General features: G+C 39.3%; 1 protein-coding gene across 4 annotated transcripts in view; it reads right to left on the reverse strand.

Annotated features, from left to right (window-relative positions):
* The window catches only part of atp8a2 (ATPase phospholipid transporting 8A2), a 95,927-nt gene that overhangs the window by 69,535 nt on the left and 3,674 nt on the right, over positions 1–22,718 (reverse strand). For 2 of the 4 annotated variants that reach the window (XM_017717090.2, XM_037534092.1), the window contains exon 2: positions 3,746–3,890. In XM_017717090.2, coding sequence (XP_017572579.1) covers positions 3,746–3,890 — 145 coding nt within the window. Of the gene's footprint in view, positions 1–3,745; positions 3,891–5,143; positions 5,235–17,296; positions 17,399–22,718 lie in introns of those variants that run through there. The other 2 variants (XM_017717085.2, XM_017717109.2) reach the window with 2 other exon arrangements.

A 22,718-nucleotide genomic window follows, 5' to 3' on the forward strand; every position in this document is an offset into this window, starting at 1 on the left:
CTTTCCACTCGTCCAGCAAGGACACGGGCGATGATTGACAAGCAAAGGAACGGGAAACCCCCCCGCAGGAATCAGAGTGCAGCTATGCCTCCAAACACCACCAGCCAATCACAGCGCAGAACAGGCCTTCCTCACAACCCACCATAATCTCGTTTCAGGAGCCAAAATAGAGCCTTTTAGAGCAAAATTCAATATTGAGGCTGAACTGCCAGATCAATAATGTGTGTGTGTGTGTGTGTGTGTACTCTGGGGGAAATGTTTTGTGTGAAACAGAGCACTGAGAAGCTAAAAGCTGGAATTTTCCTCTACTAATATGAAAACTGAACTAGGATCAAAATCACACAGGTTTGTTTTTATGCAATGTCAGGACATTGGGTCATGCATATATATATATATATATATATATATATACACACACGTTAGAGGTCACATATATAACAACCATGACCTGGTAGACCACCAAACTGTCCTCATCAGACAAACAGTAAGGAGACAGAGAGAGAAAATCAAGCCCCTTTTTATTTCAGATCTGAAAATTCACAGATGTTTCTGTCCATCCTTCCACTATAAGAAGACAACTCTTCTGCTATGGTGCTATGGGTGTGAAAGGATGTGTGCAGTCGTACAGTCAAATATGCAAATGTTTGGCAATTCCAAGTTGTGTTACCTGTTTTGCTGATTTTCGAGTTGAATATTAATGAACAATATATAAGTTAATATGCAACTATATGTTCAAATATATTTCACTTTTCTGTTAAATATATTTCTGCCTTCTTTCTGATGCTGACAAATGCACAACATGTACTTAATGACAATCATGACTGGAAATGACATAAACAAAGGGTGGTCTCTGACTATCTATATGTAATAAAAATAGACACCTCTTTTTGTTCCTGCACTTTAAAAACATGCAGCTTTTGTTAAAAAGAAAAACTTTTCTCTGGTTTTCTAGAGGTCGGGACCTAAAACTGTACAAAAACAAACACATACACAAACATAGATACCAAAGTTAAACTCTCTGCAGTCTGAAATGTCATTTCTTTATCTAATGACTTTAAAAGACACAATGGTGTAATCGTTCTCCCACATCAGCTGAACTCTGACCTCACAATTCCCTCAGAAAAGCCTCAACAGCCCTAAAATCTTAAAACAGCCTCAGTTCATTCATTACTACCTATACGAACATTAGAAAATGATTGTGCAGTTCTTTTAAGCCTCTTAGAGCATCAAGTGGGGATTTGACCCAAGCCCTTGTTTATTCTGCCCTTTTTTATTGTGTTAACAAAACATAGAATAAAATACATTAATATACTAAGCATTGAGCTTATCTTACCATTCCTAACAGGTTCAACCTGATCTTCATGTTATGCTGTATACGCACATACTCAGCCTATCTAAACGGAGCGACCTTCGAACAAATGAAGCAAACAGACAGAGCTCCGGGAACAGAGACAGAGAGAAAGCCATGGGGGAATAAAACGAGTAGCTGAACGAGATGCGTCTGCAAATGTCACTTCTTGTAAAATATACTCCATTAACTCCATTAACCCACATAACACAGACTTCCTGCTTTGAATAAGAGGAGCATAAGCACCGTTAACAACTTTATCTGAGCATTAAAGCATTAACCGAGCATCAGCTGTTTAAAATGCTTAGGACAATCTCTGAAACGTGGGAAAGATAGGGAGAAAAAAGTGGCGGATTCCCTACATGCACCGAGAGAGTCTGAAAGTCTGAAAATGTGCTTAATCAAGAAAATGCATTTAATCCCGTTAGACTAACATCACCTCCTTCACCTTGTTCCGTCACCCGATGCTCACAGATCACTGTAACTACTTCTAATTCAACACTGCTCTAAACATTTGCATTTTACAAAACAGAGTGTACAGTACAGAACGAAAAAAACATCTAAAGGGGACTTCCACCAAATTTTTCAACATTTCAGCAGAATACAGAAAGTCATTCAGAGTGGTCTGATGTGAAAAGGGTCTTACTGACTTTTCCTTACAGCGGTGGTGAGGGGAACCAGGAGTCACAATGTCTACAATGCAAAAATACCATTTTATTTACGCTAAAATGACCAGCGAACATGTCTTCTGAGCTTTTATATATCATTTTGATGAATAAGAATTCTAAAAAATGTTTTTTCCGGGACTACTTTGCCTTGTAGCACCCTGCATGTGCGCCGCCACAGTGAATGTATTAAAAAAATACATTTTAGGCAAAACTATCATGAAAACAAGGTTTCAGGAGTCATTGACTGTATTTGTTACTACTGCATGTAACAGTCTGTGAGGCATTAAACTCTTCAGACACCACCACTGTGAACGATTCTGACTCTGCAAGTTTCACTAAAATGATGCAGATCACAAAACACCCTAAATGACTTTGTGTACACACGAATACATTAATTATACAGAAAATTTGAAAAATAGGTGGTATTACCCTTTAAAACAGAGAAGAAACTACAGGTCTGTAATTATACACACACACACACACACACACAGTCGTGTGTGTGTGTGTGTGTGTGTGTGTGTGTGTGTGTGTGTGTGTGTGTGTGTGTGTGCGCGCATCTTCCTGTCTCAAATACTATACAACTAGATGTCTTTATATTTAAAAAAAAAAACCAAAAACAGCCAGCACTGTACTCAGAAAGAAAAACTACTCTAAAGAAATCATACACCAAACTCATTCTGAAACAGAAAGTGGTGAGAGAGAACAGCAGCAATCATCTATCAAACACTTCCGATGCTTAAACATTAACTGCAAAGGCACATATGCACTTTAATTCTCGTAACTATATTAGTTTCATAGTGGCTACTGAATAATCTGTATTAGCTTCTATACAGTTTACAGTAGTTACTGGATAACAGGCTTTAAGATTCAAAACTGAAAGAAAAGCATCCGTTTAAGGGTTTAAGCCCCTCACATTCACTTACATTCCTCACTCTTGTATAGTCTTACGCAAAAGTCTGGACACCCTGGACAAACTACATGCTTTTTTTCCCTAGATGACAAGAAGTTAAGACATCCTGTACTGGAAACACACATCTGCGAATTTTAATGCATGATTTCTGTTTGTATGCTGAACTTCACTGCGTGGTAATTTGTTACATAAGTTGGGCACATGCCACATTTCATGTTTCATTTTCTTCAATATGTTAAACTAAGCATATATAGAGACACATTTGTGAAATTTGTGTTCCCTGCAGAGCAGTTGTTGTCAGGGACCCCCAGATGGTCCACATTTTTTCTCTGTTGGGAGTTGGGATCGAGCATAAATGTGGACTGTCTGGGGGGCTCGGAAGACCGGATTGAGAAAATTAGGACTGTATTGACTTCCACAAAGCGTCATAATTTTGACAGAGGCACCAACACTTCTGCATATGATTTTAAATTTGTAATACTTCAGTCATTTTGCACTGTTTTATGTATCCACATGAAATGATATGTCAGCACCTACAGTGAAAAAAGTGGTGCTGAATTTCCTTTATTTTGTTCTTTATTTGTGTACATTGTTTCCACGTGAATAATACATTAACAGCTATTACCAAAAGTAAGCAAACTGTAAGACAAGATGACGGTGATGTAATATTCATTTTCATGTTTTATTCATGTGGAAATAATGCACCCATTTGAATCAAATAAATTTAGCACAGCACTTATTCCAGTGCAGCTGCTGAATGAGAACATATTAACAGCAGTAAAGTGTATGAGGTCAAAGCGTCTCCGTGTTAAGCCTCACCTGACATGATTGTCGCAGAATTTGGTATTCTGAGGCCGGTTGAGGAGGACGGTTCGGGCTGTGGCGTCGATGGGCTCCGTCTGGGATGTGGTCCCGGACATCTCATCGTCTGCCTTGCGGTAGCCGGTGGACGAGCAAGCGGGTCCTGAGAAAGAGAGAGAGAGGGAGAGAGAGAGAGAGAGGATAGGACGGGGTGAGTGAGAGTGGAGCACAGAGACATGCCACTGAGGTGGCCACAACTTCTACTGTATGCTGATGTTAACTCCTCACGCCCCCTGCTTCCTCAAACCCCTCCCCCTTCATCCCTCCATCCCCAACCCCCTTTTTCCTTTTCAATGGGCTCGAGGCCAAAGCTCCATCACCACCGCCCATCTCATGCTACACCCACAGGAGCCCCCATCACCCCCCCCCCCCTACTCTATAGAAAGTGCTGATTAGTGCACAATAGCGCCACAGTCATGGCAAGCTTTAGTGCTACCTCTGACTGGGGATATGTGCTTAATGATGATAATAATAATAATAATAATAATAACAACTTTATTTAATAGAACCTTCAAAGTGGTCAAAAAATAAAATCAATACAATAAAACCATGCCAGAGATGGCTCAAGTGAAAAAAAGTTGTGATAGAAAAATAAATAATATGACAGCAAAAACAAAACAAACAACAAAAAAAAACAGAAAATGTAATTTAATAAAATAAATAGAAGCAGAAAAAATAGACAAAAGCAAACAAACCAGTAAAAAAGTATAATAATGTCTGGACCATAAAGACAAACAAACAAACAAACAAATAAGTACATAAATAAATCAATGAGACCAAAGCTCACTAATCAAGACAAACAGCATAAAAAGATGATAAAAAAGAGAAACAAACACACAAAAATAGAAATTAAACAAAAGTATAAACAAACAAAAGCCGAAGAGCATAAAATCAACAATACACATAAAGGAAAAGTGTGCTTTAAATCAAAACAAAAAGTAAATAAAATGCTCTTATTGAAGGAGCTCGCGCATCGGCGCATGTCCAGCTCGAGCCCCACACCTGTATCCGAGACACGCGCACACAAAAGCCTGCAGGAGCGGAGTCCTCGCGCGCGCTCAGCCGCGCGGGGCAGCGCGTAAACCGACCCGCCGCGCGGACATTTTTCTTTCCGTGCGCGATGAATAATGAAGGCGCGCGCGGTTTTGCCCAGCTGGCGCGAGCGCGCTGAAGGATGGATGGATGGAGCGCGTTTACACACTCCTCTCCCTCTCTCTCTCTCTCTCTCTCTCTCTCTGTGTGTGTGTCTCTCTCAGGCCTTTCTAACACACTCTAACACTCTTCGGGCTCCTGCTGCTGAGAGGAAGCCAAACCCAAAGCGCTCCGCCTCCCTGTCATCAGTTTATCTCGGGAAACCTGGTGATGACGGTGATTTCTCCTCTCCTTTCTCTGCTCCGTTGATGTTTCGCGCCAGACAGCAGCCCGCCTTTCGCTCCTGCTCCAGTCTCAACTACACCGATTCCCGCAGAGAGAGAGGCTCCGCTCTTAAAGAGACAGGCGTCCATAAAAAACCCCACAGAGCTCTGCGTCCACACACGGGAACACGGTCAACACGGGCTAACGGGATCAGTTCCATACTTCCATAACACACTACTTACATATTTTATACTAGTTATACAGCATATGTTACAGGTTGTAGCATCCTGGACGTGAGGGAGGCGTGGCCGCACACAGGCTCATGGGAGGCGCTGGAGAGACTATGAACGTTAGCTGTATCCCAATTCAGGGGCTGCGTCCTTCAGAGGCTGCATTTGAAGGCCGATTGTGTCACAGCGGCGCGACTAGGCTGGCCCATTTCAAGGCTCCTTCATATGCGACCGAGAAACGTGTCCTTCTTTTCCATGGCAATGAAGGAACCAACAGGTGGATCCAATGGGTGGATCCTTCACCAGATATTTTGAGGTTCACTGCTTGCCAGTGAGGATTCGAGAACATGGCGGCATCAGCAGAGGAGCGAGCACTTCTAAATGTAAGTATTGAGTCGAATAGCTAACGATACAAATGTTAAAAAAATGTAAAAAAAGATAACGTGATCTGAAGCAAAACCAAATTAAAGCATCTCCAGCATATTAAAGCATCTGCAGCTTTAATAAATGACAAAATAAAAAACAAAAATCCTTCCGGCTGGACTTGACAGGAGCAGCGTTTCATGACGTAAGGGTGAGGGCGGGAACATCGGCGCTGCGACGCAAATAGGAAATCCGCCATAGAGCCGTCAAAGTGCATGCCGTCATAGACCGTGTCCTTAAAAGGATGCAGCCCTTGATTTGGGACACACCCATTGTTAATAAGTGGCTGTTGTTAGTTAAATGTGTGTACGTGTCGTTAGTGCTATTGTGTCGGTGGTTGAGAGGATAATGGGGGTCTGCATGTCTACCATGGACGATACTGGGCCTCATTCACCAACGGTTCTTAAGAAGAAATTTCTTCTAAAAACCCACTTACGTTGTTTAAAAGACTCTGACATTGACCAGTGTTGTCTTGGCTTTCGGTCTTAGGTAAGAACAGAACCAACACACACTCAAGAGCACAAAGTTATGAACAATTCTGCAGATTAAGAACACGTCATTAACCTGACGTAGACTTTTTCTTAGGACCTTTCTCAAGAACAAATTTCAGGAAAAAGTTATTTTTGATATTGGTGAATGAGGTGTGTCCTGGAGGCCCACTGCCCTGGATGTTTTTATGTTTAGTTAAAGCTAGTTTCCAGTTACAACAAAGTCAAAATGTTTAGCACAGTCTGTATCTGGCATGTAATTCATGTGATATAACCACTCCTTGATTTGCTGCTGGTTATCTGTAGACATTAAATAAAGAAATGAAACTGAAAGCAGACTGTCTGGCTCATATGTTTTCAGTAAGGGTTTAGGGACCAGCTGACATGAGAACGGTTTTAAATTTACCAGCAGTTCTGGTGAAAAGCCAAGGTAAAACTTATGACCACAGCACTGTTCTCTTCAGCAAAGCTATTATCTCACTCATCACTAAAGCATGCAGTCACATGTGCCTTTCTACCAGCTGACACTTGCAGGGCACCAGTGTCTTCCTCATGTCAGACCACACGCACACATCCAGAGCCCACCAGCACTGTTTCACCTCTAATGCTGTATGCACTGCATGCACTGTATGCACAGTTGGTACCTAACAGCCAAAAAATCTCATGCAGAACCTGATCACGATATCTAGGTTGCTATTAACAGATGAGTGTAACCACGGCAACCACACAGTAGCCCTTGTCTTGTAAGGCAAAACCAAACCACTGCACACTGTAGCATAGGGCATTGCAGGTCAGTGAGTGCCCTGTAACTCCATTTTACTGGGGCCACGATTTATGATTCAGCTTCAATGTGACTCCAGACTGCGTACCCCAATCCATTGGAGCCAACGTGCAGCAGATGGCTATCGAAGGAAACTATAATACATAACAAGGTCCTGCGTCATAAAGTCAATACAGAAAGTGGAACAGACCAGAGGTGTGAAAATGCATCTGAAGGTGTCCAAATGCACTGCCTTTCAAAGTCAGAATAAATAGTTAACTATTACAACATTATCCAATGGAGTATATGCAAATGTTTGGTCAAAACTAAATTTCTAGTCTAGGCTATTCTAAAATATAAGAATCTGAAAAATGTATGTACAATTGATGTATTGCTTTTAATGTCCATGTTCCTCTACTGAGTAAACAGTTCCTCCAGCCACAGATGTCTAAAATGAAATTTAAGATTTCATGATGTATTAAATGATCTTCTAAACTATACGAACTAAACTAAATCATAAATAAATCTGAAATGATCATTTCTGATGAATCAAATTTTGAAATTTGAGAATTTGCAATGTACTGAATCATTTTCTAATGAATCAAATTATATCATGGTGAAAACTGAAATGATGCACTGAATTGTTTCTCAAACAATCAAACCAAATGGTGAAATTTCAGATGATGCATTGAGCTGCTTTCATAAGAATCACATCAAACCATGGTGAGATTCATGATTTCATGATGCATTTATTGGTTTCCTTAAGAATCAAGAATCATAACGGTGAACTTTGTGTAATTTTGTGACACAGTAAATGATTTTCTAATAAATTGAACTGAATCATAAAGAAATCTGAAATGACACGCTGAATCATTTTCTGAGGAAAATTGCAAATTTATGATGTCAAATTAAATCATGGTGAGAACTAAAATGATGCATGGAATTATTTTCTAAAGAATCAAATCAAATGGTGAAATTTCAAATGATGCATTGAATTGTTTTCTTTAATAAGATATCATGATATAGTGAACTGTCTCCTAAAGAATCAAATCCAATCCAAGTGAATTTTGAGATTTCATGATGCACTGAATCATTTGCTAAGGAATCAGTTCCAACCATAGTGAAACTTCAGATGATGCACTAAATCAATTCCTAAAGAATCATCAGGTAATCCAATCAGAGCATGAGATGCAGCTATACAGTGAAAGTGCTTGATCTAAACCAGGGTAAAGGAACAGAGCTGAATCACTTTAAGTGATTTAACTTTCATCTTATGATCTCCAGTTTATCTCACACTCTGCTTTTCCCTCTCTCGCCTCATGCCGCTCCAGGACCCCTCTGCAGGTGATCAATAGAGACAGCTGTAGTGGACGACTCTAATTTGCACAGAGACGGGTCGATACTTTACGGTTACTCATCAATGACGAGGCACAGTGACATTAGTGAGTGATTAATGATGCAGAGGTGTGGGTTCAGCAACTTATCAACAGATTCAGTTGCAGGACACTGACAGAGCAGAGAGCATGCAAGAGCTACACATTATATGCCAATCTGGCAGAGCTTCAGCAATATAAACATTCACATTAACATTACAGTCTCTATTTTGTATTATGTCCCATACAAACATGCAATGCACTGAAAATACATTTACATATATTGCATTCTATTGACAACATAGTGTAATATAGTAAATTACTTGATTAGAATATTTAACAGGGCTGATTTGGGACTACAGTTCATTATAATTGCTGTATGTATGTCTGAGATGTAAACTTCACAGGGGAACAAAAAACATCCTTAACTTTAAATTCTATTATTAATTCTAAGTAATTTTGGACTACGTCTACTCATCCATTTGCCTGAAATTTTCATACAATAGCTACGTTTACATGCAGCCTAATAATCCGTTAATAATCCGACTAATAGCTTGATCGGAATAGAATACGTCCATGTAAACACCTCAATCGGAATAGTCTAGTCCGATTGAGGCCATTTGCAATACAATTTCTATGCGATTGAGCGAGGTGGGTAATCCTCTAAATAATCAGTTAAATAGCAGAATATTAGCCGTGTAAACGCCTGAATCCGATTACACTCCAATCGGATCGTGTAAGAACGTTCTGCGCATGCGCGGCGTGTCATAGCGAAAGGTTTATACCGTACAGCATGGCGGAGCAGAAGCTGGTCTGCAGAGCGAGGTTTATACTCTGAGCTTTAAAAGACGGCGGTGGGACGGACGTCCAGCTTCCCCATTGTCAAAAATTGTTAGTATAACTTAAAAGGCCCACATTCTACATTTCTCTTGTATTTTATTATTTCCACTAAGGTCCAATTATAATATTTGCATGCCAAAAACATTTAAATCATTTTTTCCCAACCCCTCTTTATTCCTTACAATTATATAGGGTGTTTTTGTTACCGTGCCTTTAAGGCTGATAAGATCCCTGGACAAAAAATGAGTCACCTTGCATGTTTAAGGTGGTAGTAATTTCAGGTTTGTGCAGATGGCATTGCATGAGGATGATCGGGCTATAAATACCTGTGATGTGCGATGAGATTCATACATTGAGAAAAGCTGGTACAGTACAGTAAATGTCTCGTTCGATGTGTGGACAATGGGTTGCAGATGTTAATAATTGGCAAAAAGCAAAAAGGAGTGATTTTATTTGGGCTCCTCTTGAAAATCTGTGGGACTACCTGGAATAATGAAAGACGCCAGGGAAACATCCATGAAATCTGTCCAAACGGCGCAGTTCTTTGATGCAAGAGTGTCTGAGCATTGATGTCTCCTACAGTACTGTGCAAAAGTCTTAGGCACCCAAGACACATTTTCAAAATCTATTTATTTGTGTAGTTTGTGTTTATTTGCTGAGAAAAGTGGTAATATTTGAATAAACAAAATGTATAGAATATTAATTAATAATGATTGTTTTTATGTTTATTTGAGTTATGAATATGACTTTGCTGAGGTAAATTGATTAAAAATTTGCTTAGATGCCTAAAACTTTCGCTCAGTCCCAGGTGACTAATATTTTGTCCGGTGAGCTTATATGTAAATGAGCTCTGTTCTCACTGGCTGCCTTGTGCAAAAAAAACAAAGCAGTCCAGCCTGAAACACTACTTATAACTTCAGTGTGAACGGGTGGAGCTAAACAGCTGTAGGCCAAATAGGCTGATATATGTAAATGCATTGTTTTTTTTGTGATATCACAACAATAACGATTGAAAATGGGCTTAGTTTCAATCAATACATTGGTTGTATAAATTGTGGAGTGAACTTTTCAAACCCAGTGTACATACTTCACCCAACTGTTTCATTACTTGTTTAAAAGTGAGGAGTTTTTTTCCATAATATCAGTCCTTAAAAAAAACTCTATTGGCATAAAATTTCTTTGGTATGAACTGTTCAGCTACTGTTTTCAATAGGTGTTTTAAAAACCCAAAGGTCATTACAATGTTTTCATAACAGGGATGAAACTGAAAAAAGGTAATAACTGAAACAATCATTATGAAATAAGTAGAGAAGAACAGAAACTGCAAATCAGAAGAAATATGTTGACAGTAATTAGCAAACGCTGTCTTAGTGAGGAGTCCTCTTGGGTGCCAGTGAAACTGCCTGATGTTTGCAGTGTGAAGTTTACCCTTGAGGACATCCCTGCATTCAACAACAGTTAAATAAGGGTGTGGCCTCCAGCTCCCAGCATGCACTGCAGCTCAAAAACAAACAGAAACAGCCGCTACTCAGAGCTGCCACAATGCAGCCTTTAACATCCTTATATGACAGCATCTTTCAGTAGCAGCATTCAGCTGCTTTTCAACAAAATCTCTAGCTATAAAAAGGAACTTTTGTTGGTATATTTTTATTAGTAGACTTTAAAAAAAGTTGTTAGATTAGATCTAAAAAAACACTTAGATTAGATATAAGAAAATCTATTATGGTAGCACTGTTACAATACACATTTTAAAGCCACACTGGCCAGTATGAAAAACTGAATGAGCACTAAATCTTTGGCAAACATGCCTCTTTGCCTCCTACAGTGGTGCCACAAACATCTTCAGAGTGAGATTTTGCGGTTTAAAGACCAGGAAAACCCCCTACTGATGACGTATTTGGAGAAATATATATATATATATATATATATATATATATATATATATATATATATATAAAAATGTGTGTGTGTGTGTGTATTATATAAAAATGTATATAAATATATATGAATACATACATATACATACATATATATGAGGGTGGGTTGTATATATTTTTTTCACTGGATGATACAGAAAGAATAATCAAATTATGAAATGAATAATCAGATTATCGTGAGGCATAAAGAAACAAAGTAAACTGTCACTTGGGCCGTAGCCATCTTGCCACTGGGGCGGTATCCTCAAGGGTACATCTCAGTACCTTTAGTCAGAAAACATAACTGTACCATAATCCACTGAAATTATATTTATCCACACACCCCGTCTCGCCTCCAAACTTTTTATTTTATTGTTCTTTATTGTTTTAAAATATTAAGTAATGAGAAGTTACAAATATGTACTTTTCACCTGTAAGAACCTATTTTAGGTAAACAATTGGACCTTAAAACTGCTGTTGTACCTCCGAGGGAACATTTACATTGGTTGTACCTTGATGAACAAAAAATGTAGCTGCACAGAACCTTTATTTCTAACAGTAAACTAAGGTGTAGTATTGTTTTTCTTAAAATAAACCAGATTAGTCTTTAAACCCTTTCACACTAAGTACAGAAGCTGAATATCAAGTCTCTCTGGATTTGTTTCAATATCAGTGGATTTCTTTATCATGTGGGGATGGAGTCTCGATGATTGTATGATGTATTTGCGTAAGGCATGCTGGGAATTGTAGTAAAAGAATACAGATGGACAAAAACACAAAATGGATACATTCTTGATTTCTGGACACAAACATTACACAATCTAAAACAGATAAAATCTTGAATTTTATCAAAGCAATGAGGCTGAGGGACGAAATGCTGTACTATGCAATATGACATACCATGATAAATGACATTAAACTATAGGCTGGAACTACAGAACCCTTTTATACTTATTTTTCAATAAACGCTGTGGAGTCAGTACAATTAGATTTACACTAGAAAAATATTAGTACTATCATCAGGACCTACACTGAAGTAGTTTTCAAGGTCAATCATCAGGGCATGAAAAGTTTAAGCACCCTAAGGGGATTCCTTGAATGCACCAAACTAGCCAAAGCTCAACATGACCCAGAGGGGATTCCAGAGAACCTGAAACCACACAAAGATCAAAAACAAAGTGTTTCCGACTGCTTGTTTAGTACGTACCCCCCACTGGTCACTCCTGTCTGCCCCTGGACACTACATCTGACCTATAGCAATGTATAAGGTCAGTCAGGTCACAGCTTGGCCCCTGGCCCAACTTTGACTACTAAAAAGCAGGACATGCCTTTGAATAATGAATGGAGCTGGCCTGCATTATTCATTCAGACAGTGGCTGTGTAACGATGCACTCGTTCTTTTTCTGCGCTGCACTCAGTTCATTTAAGAGCCCGTATCATTTCAGAGCGATCGGACGCTAGTGCTGCTAACTAATTAGGCTGCCTGTAATCACGCTGTTCTCAAAGGCGTCGCATGGCAATATTAGTGTGGGAGCTAATATGCGCAGCACTGGAGCCAAATCAAAAACGCAGTGAGGGAGGAAGGATGCATTAGCTTAGCCTTGCTGTACAACAGCAGTACAGACCGAAGCCAAAGCACAGCCACTGTAGCGTGCGCGCACATACTGTTCATCAAAACTTGCGGCCACCTCGCCTTCTTTAAACACTTAAATTTTCATGCTGTTACTTTTTCGAACAAGTTAGTGTTGTCCAAAGTATTGGAAGGCAAATTTTTCTTCAATCATTTTAATACATTAATTTTTTTTTATTAGCTAAGCTAGCACCAGGCTGGCACTGTGTTTTGCCTATATTTGAACAGCTTCCTACTTAAAAATACAGGCAAGCTGTAAAAATGTTCATTCCAAAAAATGTTTGGTGTCCAGACAGATGTTTTTATGTTTTTAACGAGGTACGTTGGGGTCCGTCACAAAATAAAGATTTTGACTAGGGTTGTGTCCTCTGACTAATTTGTAATATTTGAGTACATTTTGGGAGCTCAGAAAGGGATGTCCAGTTAATCGCAAAGAACAACACACACTGCCAAAAAAAGGACTCCTTTTTAGGTGACAGCATTAGCGTTGCCTTATTACTGAAAAAAGCAGCAGAAGCTGCCTCTTCAGATGAGCTAATGAACTAACAGAGCTAACCACCGTCATGCTGGATGCCGTTTAGGAATCTTAATTTTCTATGCAAGGCATTTCCGTGGACGATGTGCCAACATGTCTGTCAGAGAAACGTATTTTTACTGTTCTTTAACCAAGCTAACACCAGCTAGTTAGCCTAGTTAGGTACATCTGTGCTATCTCTGCCCTTACGGTCACATGCTTAATAACACAAAGCTGCTAACATGCTCACGTTCAGGGAACTTATTAGCCTGTATATTTTCTCTGTCTTCTCTCAATGAATGTCACAAATATTGGATAGTGAATTCAGAGCATGGCGCCCTAAATGTTTGTGCTTGAGTACCCATGTATATCCCTAATCGTGACAACTCTTTTGTTAGCATAAAACAGCTATGTAGCTAGGTTTACCACCCTGTGGTAAACAAAAATGTTCTGAATCTGATACATTTTGTCCTGTGTATATTTCTCTCCCATATATCACCGGATCCTCTGAATTACGAGGTTGTAAAGAGTCCTAATACTAATAGTGCTACATGCAAGCTTACGCTTCTGAGCATCAATTTCACATCACTAAGCTACACGAAAGTAAAGATTGTAAAAATGTTCTAGTGCAAATTTATGGGTAGCTCTGTACATAAAACCTCCAGGTAGAATTTTTTATAGTTTAAATCACCTTATTAAAAAAACACTATCAGTATTAAAACTACCAAGCTGAAGTCAGCTTCTTCTTCGCCAGCTTGTTGTTCGAATTTGAACATTCCACCTTAAATGGTGCAGCAGTTATTATTTCGCCTCAGACACCAGAATGTAACTGCTGCACAATTTGTGATGCAACGGAAAAATCTGAACAAGAAGCTGGCGAATGTCCCTTACCAGAAAATGTTTCCAGCGTTAAAAGAATAATTTTGATAGCCTAAATCACCTTATTGGGAATAAGTAGTATCATTATACAATTAATGTTAAAAACACAACAAAATATTTAAAACACTGAGCTACTATGCTGTACTAATGATAAGAGCATGGGCTCGGTCAGACTGCATGATGGGTAGAATAAATCGCTAAAACACAGGCTATGGTGGTCATATCTCTGTGTGGATTGTGCCTTTTTCAAGGATGACCAGAAGAGTATTAAAAGAGTAGTCTGGTTATGTTGAATAGTGTAGCCCGTGCAGGTCAGCTTGTAGGGCTAAGTTAGCATGTTGCTAGTTTTCCTGGTTTTGAAGGAGGCTGCCAGTCTAATGCCCACCTGGAGTTCCTAATGTGGGCATAAGAGCACAACTTCAGTGGTCTTTAGTCTGAGTACACATCAAAATCCACACTGAATAAAATGTATTAATATACATAAGTACATTAGTTAATTTTTTTAGTTTGATAAGAGAAGCCAATCAGCTCTCCGTACTGAAAATGCAACGATTTTGCCTAAATAATGATCAACAGTTTCCTTTTCGAATTGTTAAATGCGTATATTGAAACTCCACATCCGGTGTAAACAGCTTTTTATCCGGGTTAAGTGTTTCAGTGCTGACATCACAATAACGGGATAAGAACTGTGGGGTATTTAATTAGTATTTAAGTTAAATGTTTTTTAGTTACCATTACAAATATTTGTCTACTTGTAAGACTTTTTAAATAACTCAAAATGTTAGCAAAACAATCAAATCTAATCTAACTAAATAACTGAATCACTGCGAGGTATCAGTGCGAATACAAATTACTAAAGTATAGTAATAATTAGTCTTAGAAACTTAATAACTACTAGCAACTCAAATGAACAGACTAACAAGTCAGAAACTTACTTCATATCATTGACTTATGATTAGCAACTGAATACTAAGTCCAGGGTTAGATTATTGCAACAGGTCAGAGAAAAGAAGCTAATTTACTACAAAGAACTAAAGCTACGTGCCCCTAAATTTTTTACGATCAACGGGAAGGTTCCTGTCCCGCTGATCCGTCCTGTTCTCTGACCGTAATTCCCTCCGGCATGTGGTCATGTCACACTGCAGCTCAGAAAGCAGGTTACCTACGGATTGCCGTCTGGCCCGGGCCCGCCCTCTCCGCGCCATGATGCTTCCGCTTCCAAACTGACCAGCGGGTCTCCGTCGCTGTGCGGACCCCGGAGGTCACCGGGTCGCCGTGGAGATGGAGAGGGCAAGTGAGGAGAGAAAGCCTCTTGCGCACACAGAGTGAGCAAGATCCAAGTAATCCTCACCCTGTCAGCTCGGCAACTTCACCTGCGTCTAATCCTAACCCGGGCTAATCTCGCAAAACTCAGCTGCAGACTCACAGGCCCCAGCAAGCCAGCCACGAGGGAGCCCATGCACCGCCCACCAGCCACTGTCGTTAGGGGTGTAAATATGCATCAAGGTGGTGATTCAGCTGCATCAGTTTTAAAATGTTAGAATTAATGATTATTAATTCTAGTAATACTCAATAGGACAAATCAGTATTATGTCATTGAAAATGTATTTCCAGGTGGATAACGAAGTCTGCTTTCGATACTTTCAAACATTTGATTTTTTATGACTCAAAATATTCACGAGTCCTGCACTGAGAGATGGTCAGTGATGTAACTGAACAAGGGATTCGGGCCAAAGCCATTGGAAGAGATAGTTTTAACTCCAGGTGCATATATATATGAATAAGTTTCCTACTGCTCTGCATATGAATTTCCCATTCATATTTCAACCAGTGACCAGTCCTCTTTACAATATCTCTCCCTTATTAAAAAAGAATTATGTGTTTGGATACACTTCACATTAGCAGTCTTAAACACAACAAAATTTTGCCATTTACCATCTCCTAATGTTTTGGGTTCATGTTGTTCTTATGTATTACTGCTACTAAAATGAGCTGCTTCCACCACTGATGGGAAAGTATATAACTGGTGAAATTGGAGATTTCATGATGCACTGAATCATTCCCTAAAGAATCATACTTGATAAAATCAAATCATGTGGCCAGAGATTTACACCCCTATACAGCCATGCAACCCTCTCCAGCTAGAGCCTCCATTTCTAACATACACACACACACACAAATGAAAAGAACTTGATGTTTGTTGTTTTGGAATGGCCGCATGCATTTTGGTGCTTCCCATCATGCATGCTGTTTGTGTGTACAGGTCAGCACATGTAATGGCACAAAATGCCCAGGGCAGTTAGGATATGTGAACAGAGCCAGTTGCTCTGTGTGGATGTTATAAAGTTTCTGTTAAAGCGGTAGTTGGACCAAAGATCAAATTTACACAGTTTTCCCCTTTAACCCAACTGCAGCGGGTTAGCCAAAGCATGTTTGGTGTCTGAAGTTTGCGTCTTTGGTTCTGCACTGCAGCTACGAGGCTAATGCAGTGAGCAAGTAATGGAAGCTAATAGCTAACAGGTTAGCATTGTGCAAACTGCATACCTACAATATCATATACTTGCCCTAGACTGTGTTGCATTAAATAACCTCGTAGACATGCTAATATGATGCCTGATGCTGTATGATGCACTGTTTTCTATAAAATGGATAAAAAAGTCACATAGCTGTAATAGTAGCAGCCATCTGAATTTTGCCTGCATTTTTGTTTGTTATTACAATTAATAACAAACAAATTTTGTTGGACACCACATAAACAAGTCTATTTGAGAATACGTAACATCTCAATGTGGTCTGAGGCAAGAATGTGATGATGTAGTCTGTATTTGCACAATGCTAACCTGACCATTACATGTTCGCTATATAAGCCTTGTCGCTCCAGTTCATTAAAGAGAACTGTATAAATCTGATATTTGGCCAAATGATCAGTTTAGCCTATCCATGCAGTGTAGCACTGAGAGCAAAAGATGCAAGAGAGTTCATTAGTAAAGAGTAACAGTGTCATGCACCTAAAGGCTCCAAGCAGCAAGGAGGAGTAGAGGGTAGGGGTCCAGACAGCAGCCTGCATCGGGCAGATGGGTGGGGTTTGGGGGGGACTCACTTTTCTCAAACCTGTCTGCCAGGCGGGAGCACATGTTGGAGCTCATGGGCTGGTCCTGCCGGCAGGGTGACTCCTGGCTAAGAGGGGTCAACACTAACTGCTCTGGAGGAGCCCGCAGGAGAGAACAACACACAAGACAGCAAGTCAGTGAAGCCACAGAGCAACAGTTGGAGCTCTATGAGTAAATGAGAATAGCAATATAGAAGTATATGAGTAAACAGAACAGCAGAGGTTTCTAATCCTGATTCTTGAATCTGTCCTGCACATTTCTCCAAAATGTATACTATCTCCTAATGCTAAGTGGAAGATATAGTATGTAGTATATTTTTATTTTTTAAATATTTTTATAACCCTAACCCTATATATATATATATATATATATAAAAAACAAAAACATACATACTCAGAATCACTGCCTCTTTCTATACTCATTTTATTATACCCTTGGCCCCTCAGGGGAATCCCAGATGCTGCCTTAAGGGCCGTTCCAATACTTTTTTTGGCCTAAATGAAGTTTATCAGATAACCCCCTTAGAGAAACGAGGGGCTAAGTGAACAAATCAACTTCAGTAGCAAAACCTGCCCAGAAATCATTGATTCGGCTTTTCAAACCCCCTAAACACGGCGGGCAAAGCTGTTCATCAAAATTTCAATAAAATACTTTAATACCCTATATTTAAAAAAATAAGACGTTCAATTTACTAACTGCACTCTGGGATTTATGTCGCAAGCTGCTCTATCTATACATGACTGCATGATTTCGTTGCGTTACTCTTGCTAGTTAGCAAGCTAAAAGCTACACAGCTAGCAACAACAAAAAGAAAAGCACTATACCACAGTTTTGAAGCAAAGCTTATAGTCAGACAAAGCAAGTATCTGTAAAATGTATATATGTTATGTCCAGACCTCTTAAAAGATGTTTTGGATTACAAAATGATGGCTAATTAGCTCACTGAAGCTAACCTAGTCGAGAGCAAGCGAGTTCCAACTGACACATCTGCTTCTCGCCGTCCTCGCCTATCCTTGTGCTTGTGCATTTCCACGTGGTGAGTTGAGGTTGGTGAGAACATGTTCAAAAAATGGCCCTCTGTCAAATTTTGAGTATACTATCCCACTCGATTGACCCACAATGCAGTACAAGCCTAAACGGCAAAGCTATTCACAGCTGAAAGATGCTAAATGGACGCTGAGTTAAGTGCTCCTACTACTGCTACTACATTTTCTGTTTACATCCAGCTTGATCTGACATACAGTACATTAGCTTACATTAGCACAACACAGCACAACAACAAACTAGCCATCTCAGTTTTTGAAATGCTGGAGAAAAAAAAAAAATCACAAACAACAGAATCAAAAATTTGAAGCAGTATAATTTGCCGTCTTGGACAACAGATAACCATTCACTGTTGTCAAGGATGTTTGATTTCATGGCACATCCTGTAGCCTGCACACTGTAATCATTTTAATTTTAACTTTAGGTAAGCTGTTTTTATTAATCGTCAGCTCAGTTTCAGCCTACTGAAAGCAGATTTGATCAATAATAAAAGTGCATTCTTTTTAGGTTGACTGCATGTTATTCTTAAAAAATATTTTGCATTGGCTAGCTGACTAGCTCACTAAGGCTAACCTGCCAAGACAGAGTGAAATTTGAATAATCCGCTCCTTCCTGTCGCCTCCACTTCTCCCGCATGTAACACAGGTGTAATGCACATCTGGGTGGTGAGTCAAAGTGGATGTCTCCCCTGCCTTGCTCACCTGCGGGTTTTACACTTCATGTTAAAACTTTGTCTTTACTGGAATTCTGTGAAGCTGCTTTGTGACAACACCAGCTGTCAAAAGTGCTATACAAATAAATTTGATTTGATTTGATAAAGGCATCTTTAATAAAGAACTGAAACAGGGTTTGATGAATGGCTGCCCAACAATGCAATTCTATGCTGCTACGCTACAAAGTTTGAGTTCTAATCGAGGTCATGTCTAGTCTGAGAGCTTGTCTGCCTGATAACACGTCAAGGCAGCCAACAAGGATCTGTGTGACGTCTCATAACTCCACTGAGCGGCGTCTAATCCAGGAAAAGCTCTATGATGAGGCTTTTGCAAGTTGTTCACTTGATGGGAGCATCATCTGTATGCAGACGACAACACAAATAACATTCATGAGCAATTTTACTGTCCTATTGACAGCAGTAGAGGAGCACAGATGCTTTCTTTTATGTGAAGCCCTGATCTTCATTTCTCTGTGGCCAGTTTAAGTGTCTAATTAAAATAGCACACAGAGGAGCAAAGCATTCAGTTCATGAGAGATGCACTTTACAGGGTGGTAAAGTGCCCCCTCGTGTGGTCATATCATGTAAATGCAGAGCAACGGTTGTAAAATAGATCTGCTTGTATTAATGCACTTACTAAAGAGGAATTCCACCAGTGTTTCAAAATTTCTATATAACTATATATTAAACAGTTGATGTGTGGTTGGTGTGAAATATGTCGTTCTAGAGAAGCATATCGAGTCAGAATTGTTCACTGTGGTGGTGAAAGAAACCAGATGTCCGAAGCATTTAATCTAAGCGTCTAAGAGCTTCCTCATGAAAAATTACTATATAAAATAGTAACAAATAGATCATAACTCAGACAGTGTTTTACAATAGCTTTGCATGAAGGTTTTGGCTGAAAATATATATTTTTAATACATTAATGGTGGAGAGGTTCATGCAGGGTGTTATGCAAGATAACACCCAAAGAAATATATCTCTATTTTACAAACAGGAAGATTATCTATGCAAACTTAGTGCAAAGTTGTGTAGGTTCAGTGGTGGTTTTAGTAAATAAAATGGCCATATTTCCATTGTAGACATTGTGACCCTTGGCTCCTATCATCACCACTGTAAAGAAATTGCTAAGTTTCTCCACAACAAACCACTTCACATGAAACCACTCTGAATGACTTTGTTTTAACCCCTCATCTCCCCTTAAAATACATGTATACACATTGTGCTGACTGTGGAATAATATATGTGTGTGTGTGTGTAGATAGATAGATAGACAGATAACTGTAAAACATTGATAAATCTGTTTTCTTTGAAGACAATTTTCTCTTATAATGCCCTATAATGCATGCACCTTTCCATCATTAATATGAAAATTATAATAAAACAATGGTTCAGGCATTATTCAATGGATTATGTGCTACCATTTAGTGTAACAGTATTCTGTGAGGGAGGTCTGGGCATTAAATGCTTCGGACGTCTGGTTCGTCGGTAAATTTCTCTAAACAAGGGCATTTAATATCAAATCACTGAAATTTTGAAAAAGCTGTTGGACTTCCCCTTTAAAGGTAACATTTTTTTTCTTCTTCTATAAAAAACTTTCTGAGGACGGAGCCACAATATAATGGAAATTTATTTTAAAAAAAGAAGACATCCACCTCTGATGTCCAGAGGATCGTGTGAATCGTCTGCTCCTCAGTCTCTGTGAGCAGGCCTGAAGGAGAGAGAGGCAGCTGTCACTCACCTGCTGGGGGCATGACAGTTTGAGTGGATTAATTAAGAGATCGCCCTTCACCACTTAAGATAAGGATAAGGGAATAAAGCGCTGCTTTAGGTGTGCAGCCTTGGTCAGCACTTTGCTCGAGGAATCAACAGCACAGCCGACAGATAAACCATTATCATATCTATATACAAATCTCCAAGAAGGTCGGGTCACAGGGTAAGCACATGTAAGATGCTGACTGGTGCATCAGATGGCCAAAAGCTGGGATTTTCCTGCATGTTTGGTCTGACAACACAGAGATAATGGCTACATTAGCTATGGAGTTTCACTGTTGTTCAGATAATAGGCTTCTTTTTACCAACACGTGCACTCCCTGTTTCTATTTCTGGAAAGTACTGGTGGCAGAGCAGACGGCTGAGGCCCTCTACACAATTGCTGGCTACAGGGGGGGTCAAAGTCAGGTCCAGCAGAGATGAGTCTTTCTCCTATTCTAACATACGCAGTTCAACTCATAGAAGCCTCAGGAATAAGCTGACGGGCTGTAGGGCTGTCATGAACGCTCAGTTACAATTTGTTATCACTGATTTTGTTGACACATGCAAATATATATATATGGCAACCTACTTGTAAAGGAATTTTGTAGTATTTGTAAGTATTTTGCTTACTTTACACAACATATTTCAACAGTACTAGACATGTATACCATATTGAGGCTTAAATGTTTTAGCAGATACGGTTCCCTTTATTAGGCCGATCATTATTGTATATCGTATAGTTCATTCTCATCATATAGTCTTCATTTTTCATCAGCTGGTAAATTATTTCATAGCGCTACAACACAGCTCACTGAAACTGACATCCAATCATGAAGTATGGGATACTGCAGTCATTTCATAAAGTTCTTGTCATAAAAACTTATATAGCAATGTTTGAGGTTTTCAATAATGTTAGCGTCAAGCTAATGTTGCTGTACTTACCCAGACTAGTTTTAATACTAGCTATTGCAGTTATGGCCTAAATGTGGACATTTAAACACTGTAAATAACATTCAGGTCACTTTTTTCTTTGTATGTAGTACTTTTACAATCAGTAAAGTCTTCAACTTAAAGCCAAACTCTAAGTACAATTCAATTAGCCTGTTAGCCTGTTAGCAATCTCCTGAGGTGGCTGCTAAACAGAGCTATGTTCTTACAGATGGCATGTTAACTTTGGTTTGAGGCCTTTTATTTCATATACAAGAAAACCGTGACCGGTTTGGGACTGCAAACAAGTGAGACCCCTGCATTTTCTTTTCTAAGCCTGGGGTTTGTTTTGCAGTGAGGGAAACGCAGAGCCTATTATGCTGTTTTTGGAAGAGATTCACAGAATCTTTTATGTGAGAACTGAGATGTATTGCAGAACCGATGTTCCGGTGTTCTACTAATAATGTCACATTATCATTAGGTTGCCACATATTATTAGGTTACCTATCTCTACAACCGATTCACAGATTCGTTCATCTACAGTCTTACTCTCATTTCCTCAACACAAATTAACTTCTTGAATTCAGCGAATGAGTCTGATGTTTACTGTTCCAACTCGCTAATGGATTCTAAATCATCTAAGTGCAGGACTGGCAAACAAAAGAGGAAGTGTGTGATAGCAATCAGAGAGAAAATATAAGAGATTCAAAAAGGTTGTTCTTTAAACATTGTACACTGATACTGAGAAAAGGTCTTCATTCAAACCGGATTAGATATTCAGGCTGAACTATGCAGTCCCTCAGATCTATTTCCATTTACTCAGGCAAACGTTTCAGGATATTTTTGATTCATTTTGCTACTTCTGCCCAACTATATGATCTAGAACAGGGTTCTGCTTTTTACTCCATTTTAGTCTTTACCGTTTAAATCCTTTGAGTTTAATTTCATGCTGTTCTGTTAGCTCAGGTCCTAAA

This window comes from Pygocentrus nattereri, chromosome 24 (genome assembly GCF_015220715.1).
Source record: "Pygocentrus nattereri isolate fPygNat1 chromosome 24, fPygNat1.pri, whole genome shotgun sequence".
Lineage (NCBI taxonomy): Eukaryota > Metazoa > Chordata > Actinopteri > Characiformes > Serrasalmidae > Pygocentrus > Pygocentrus nattereri.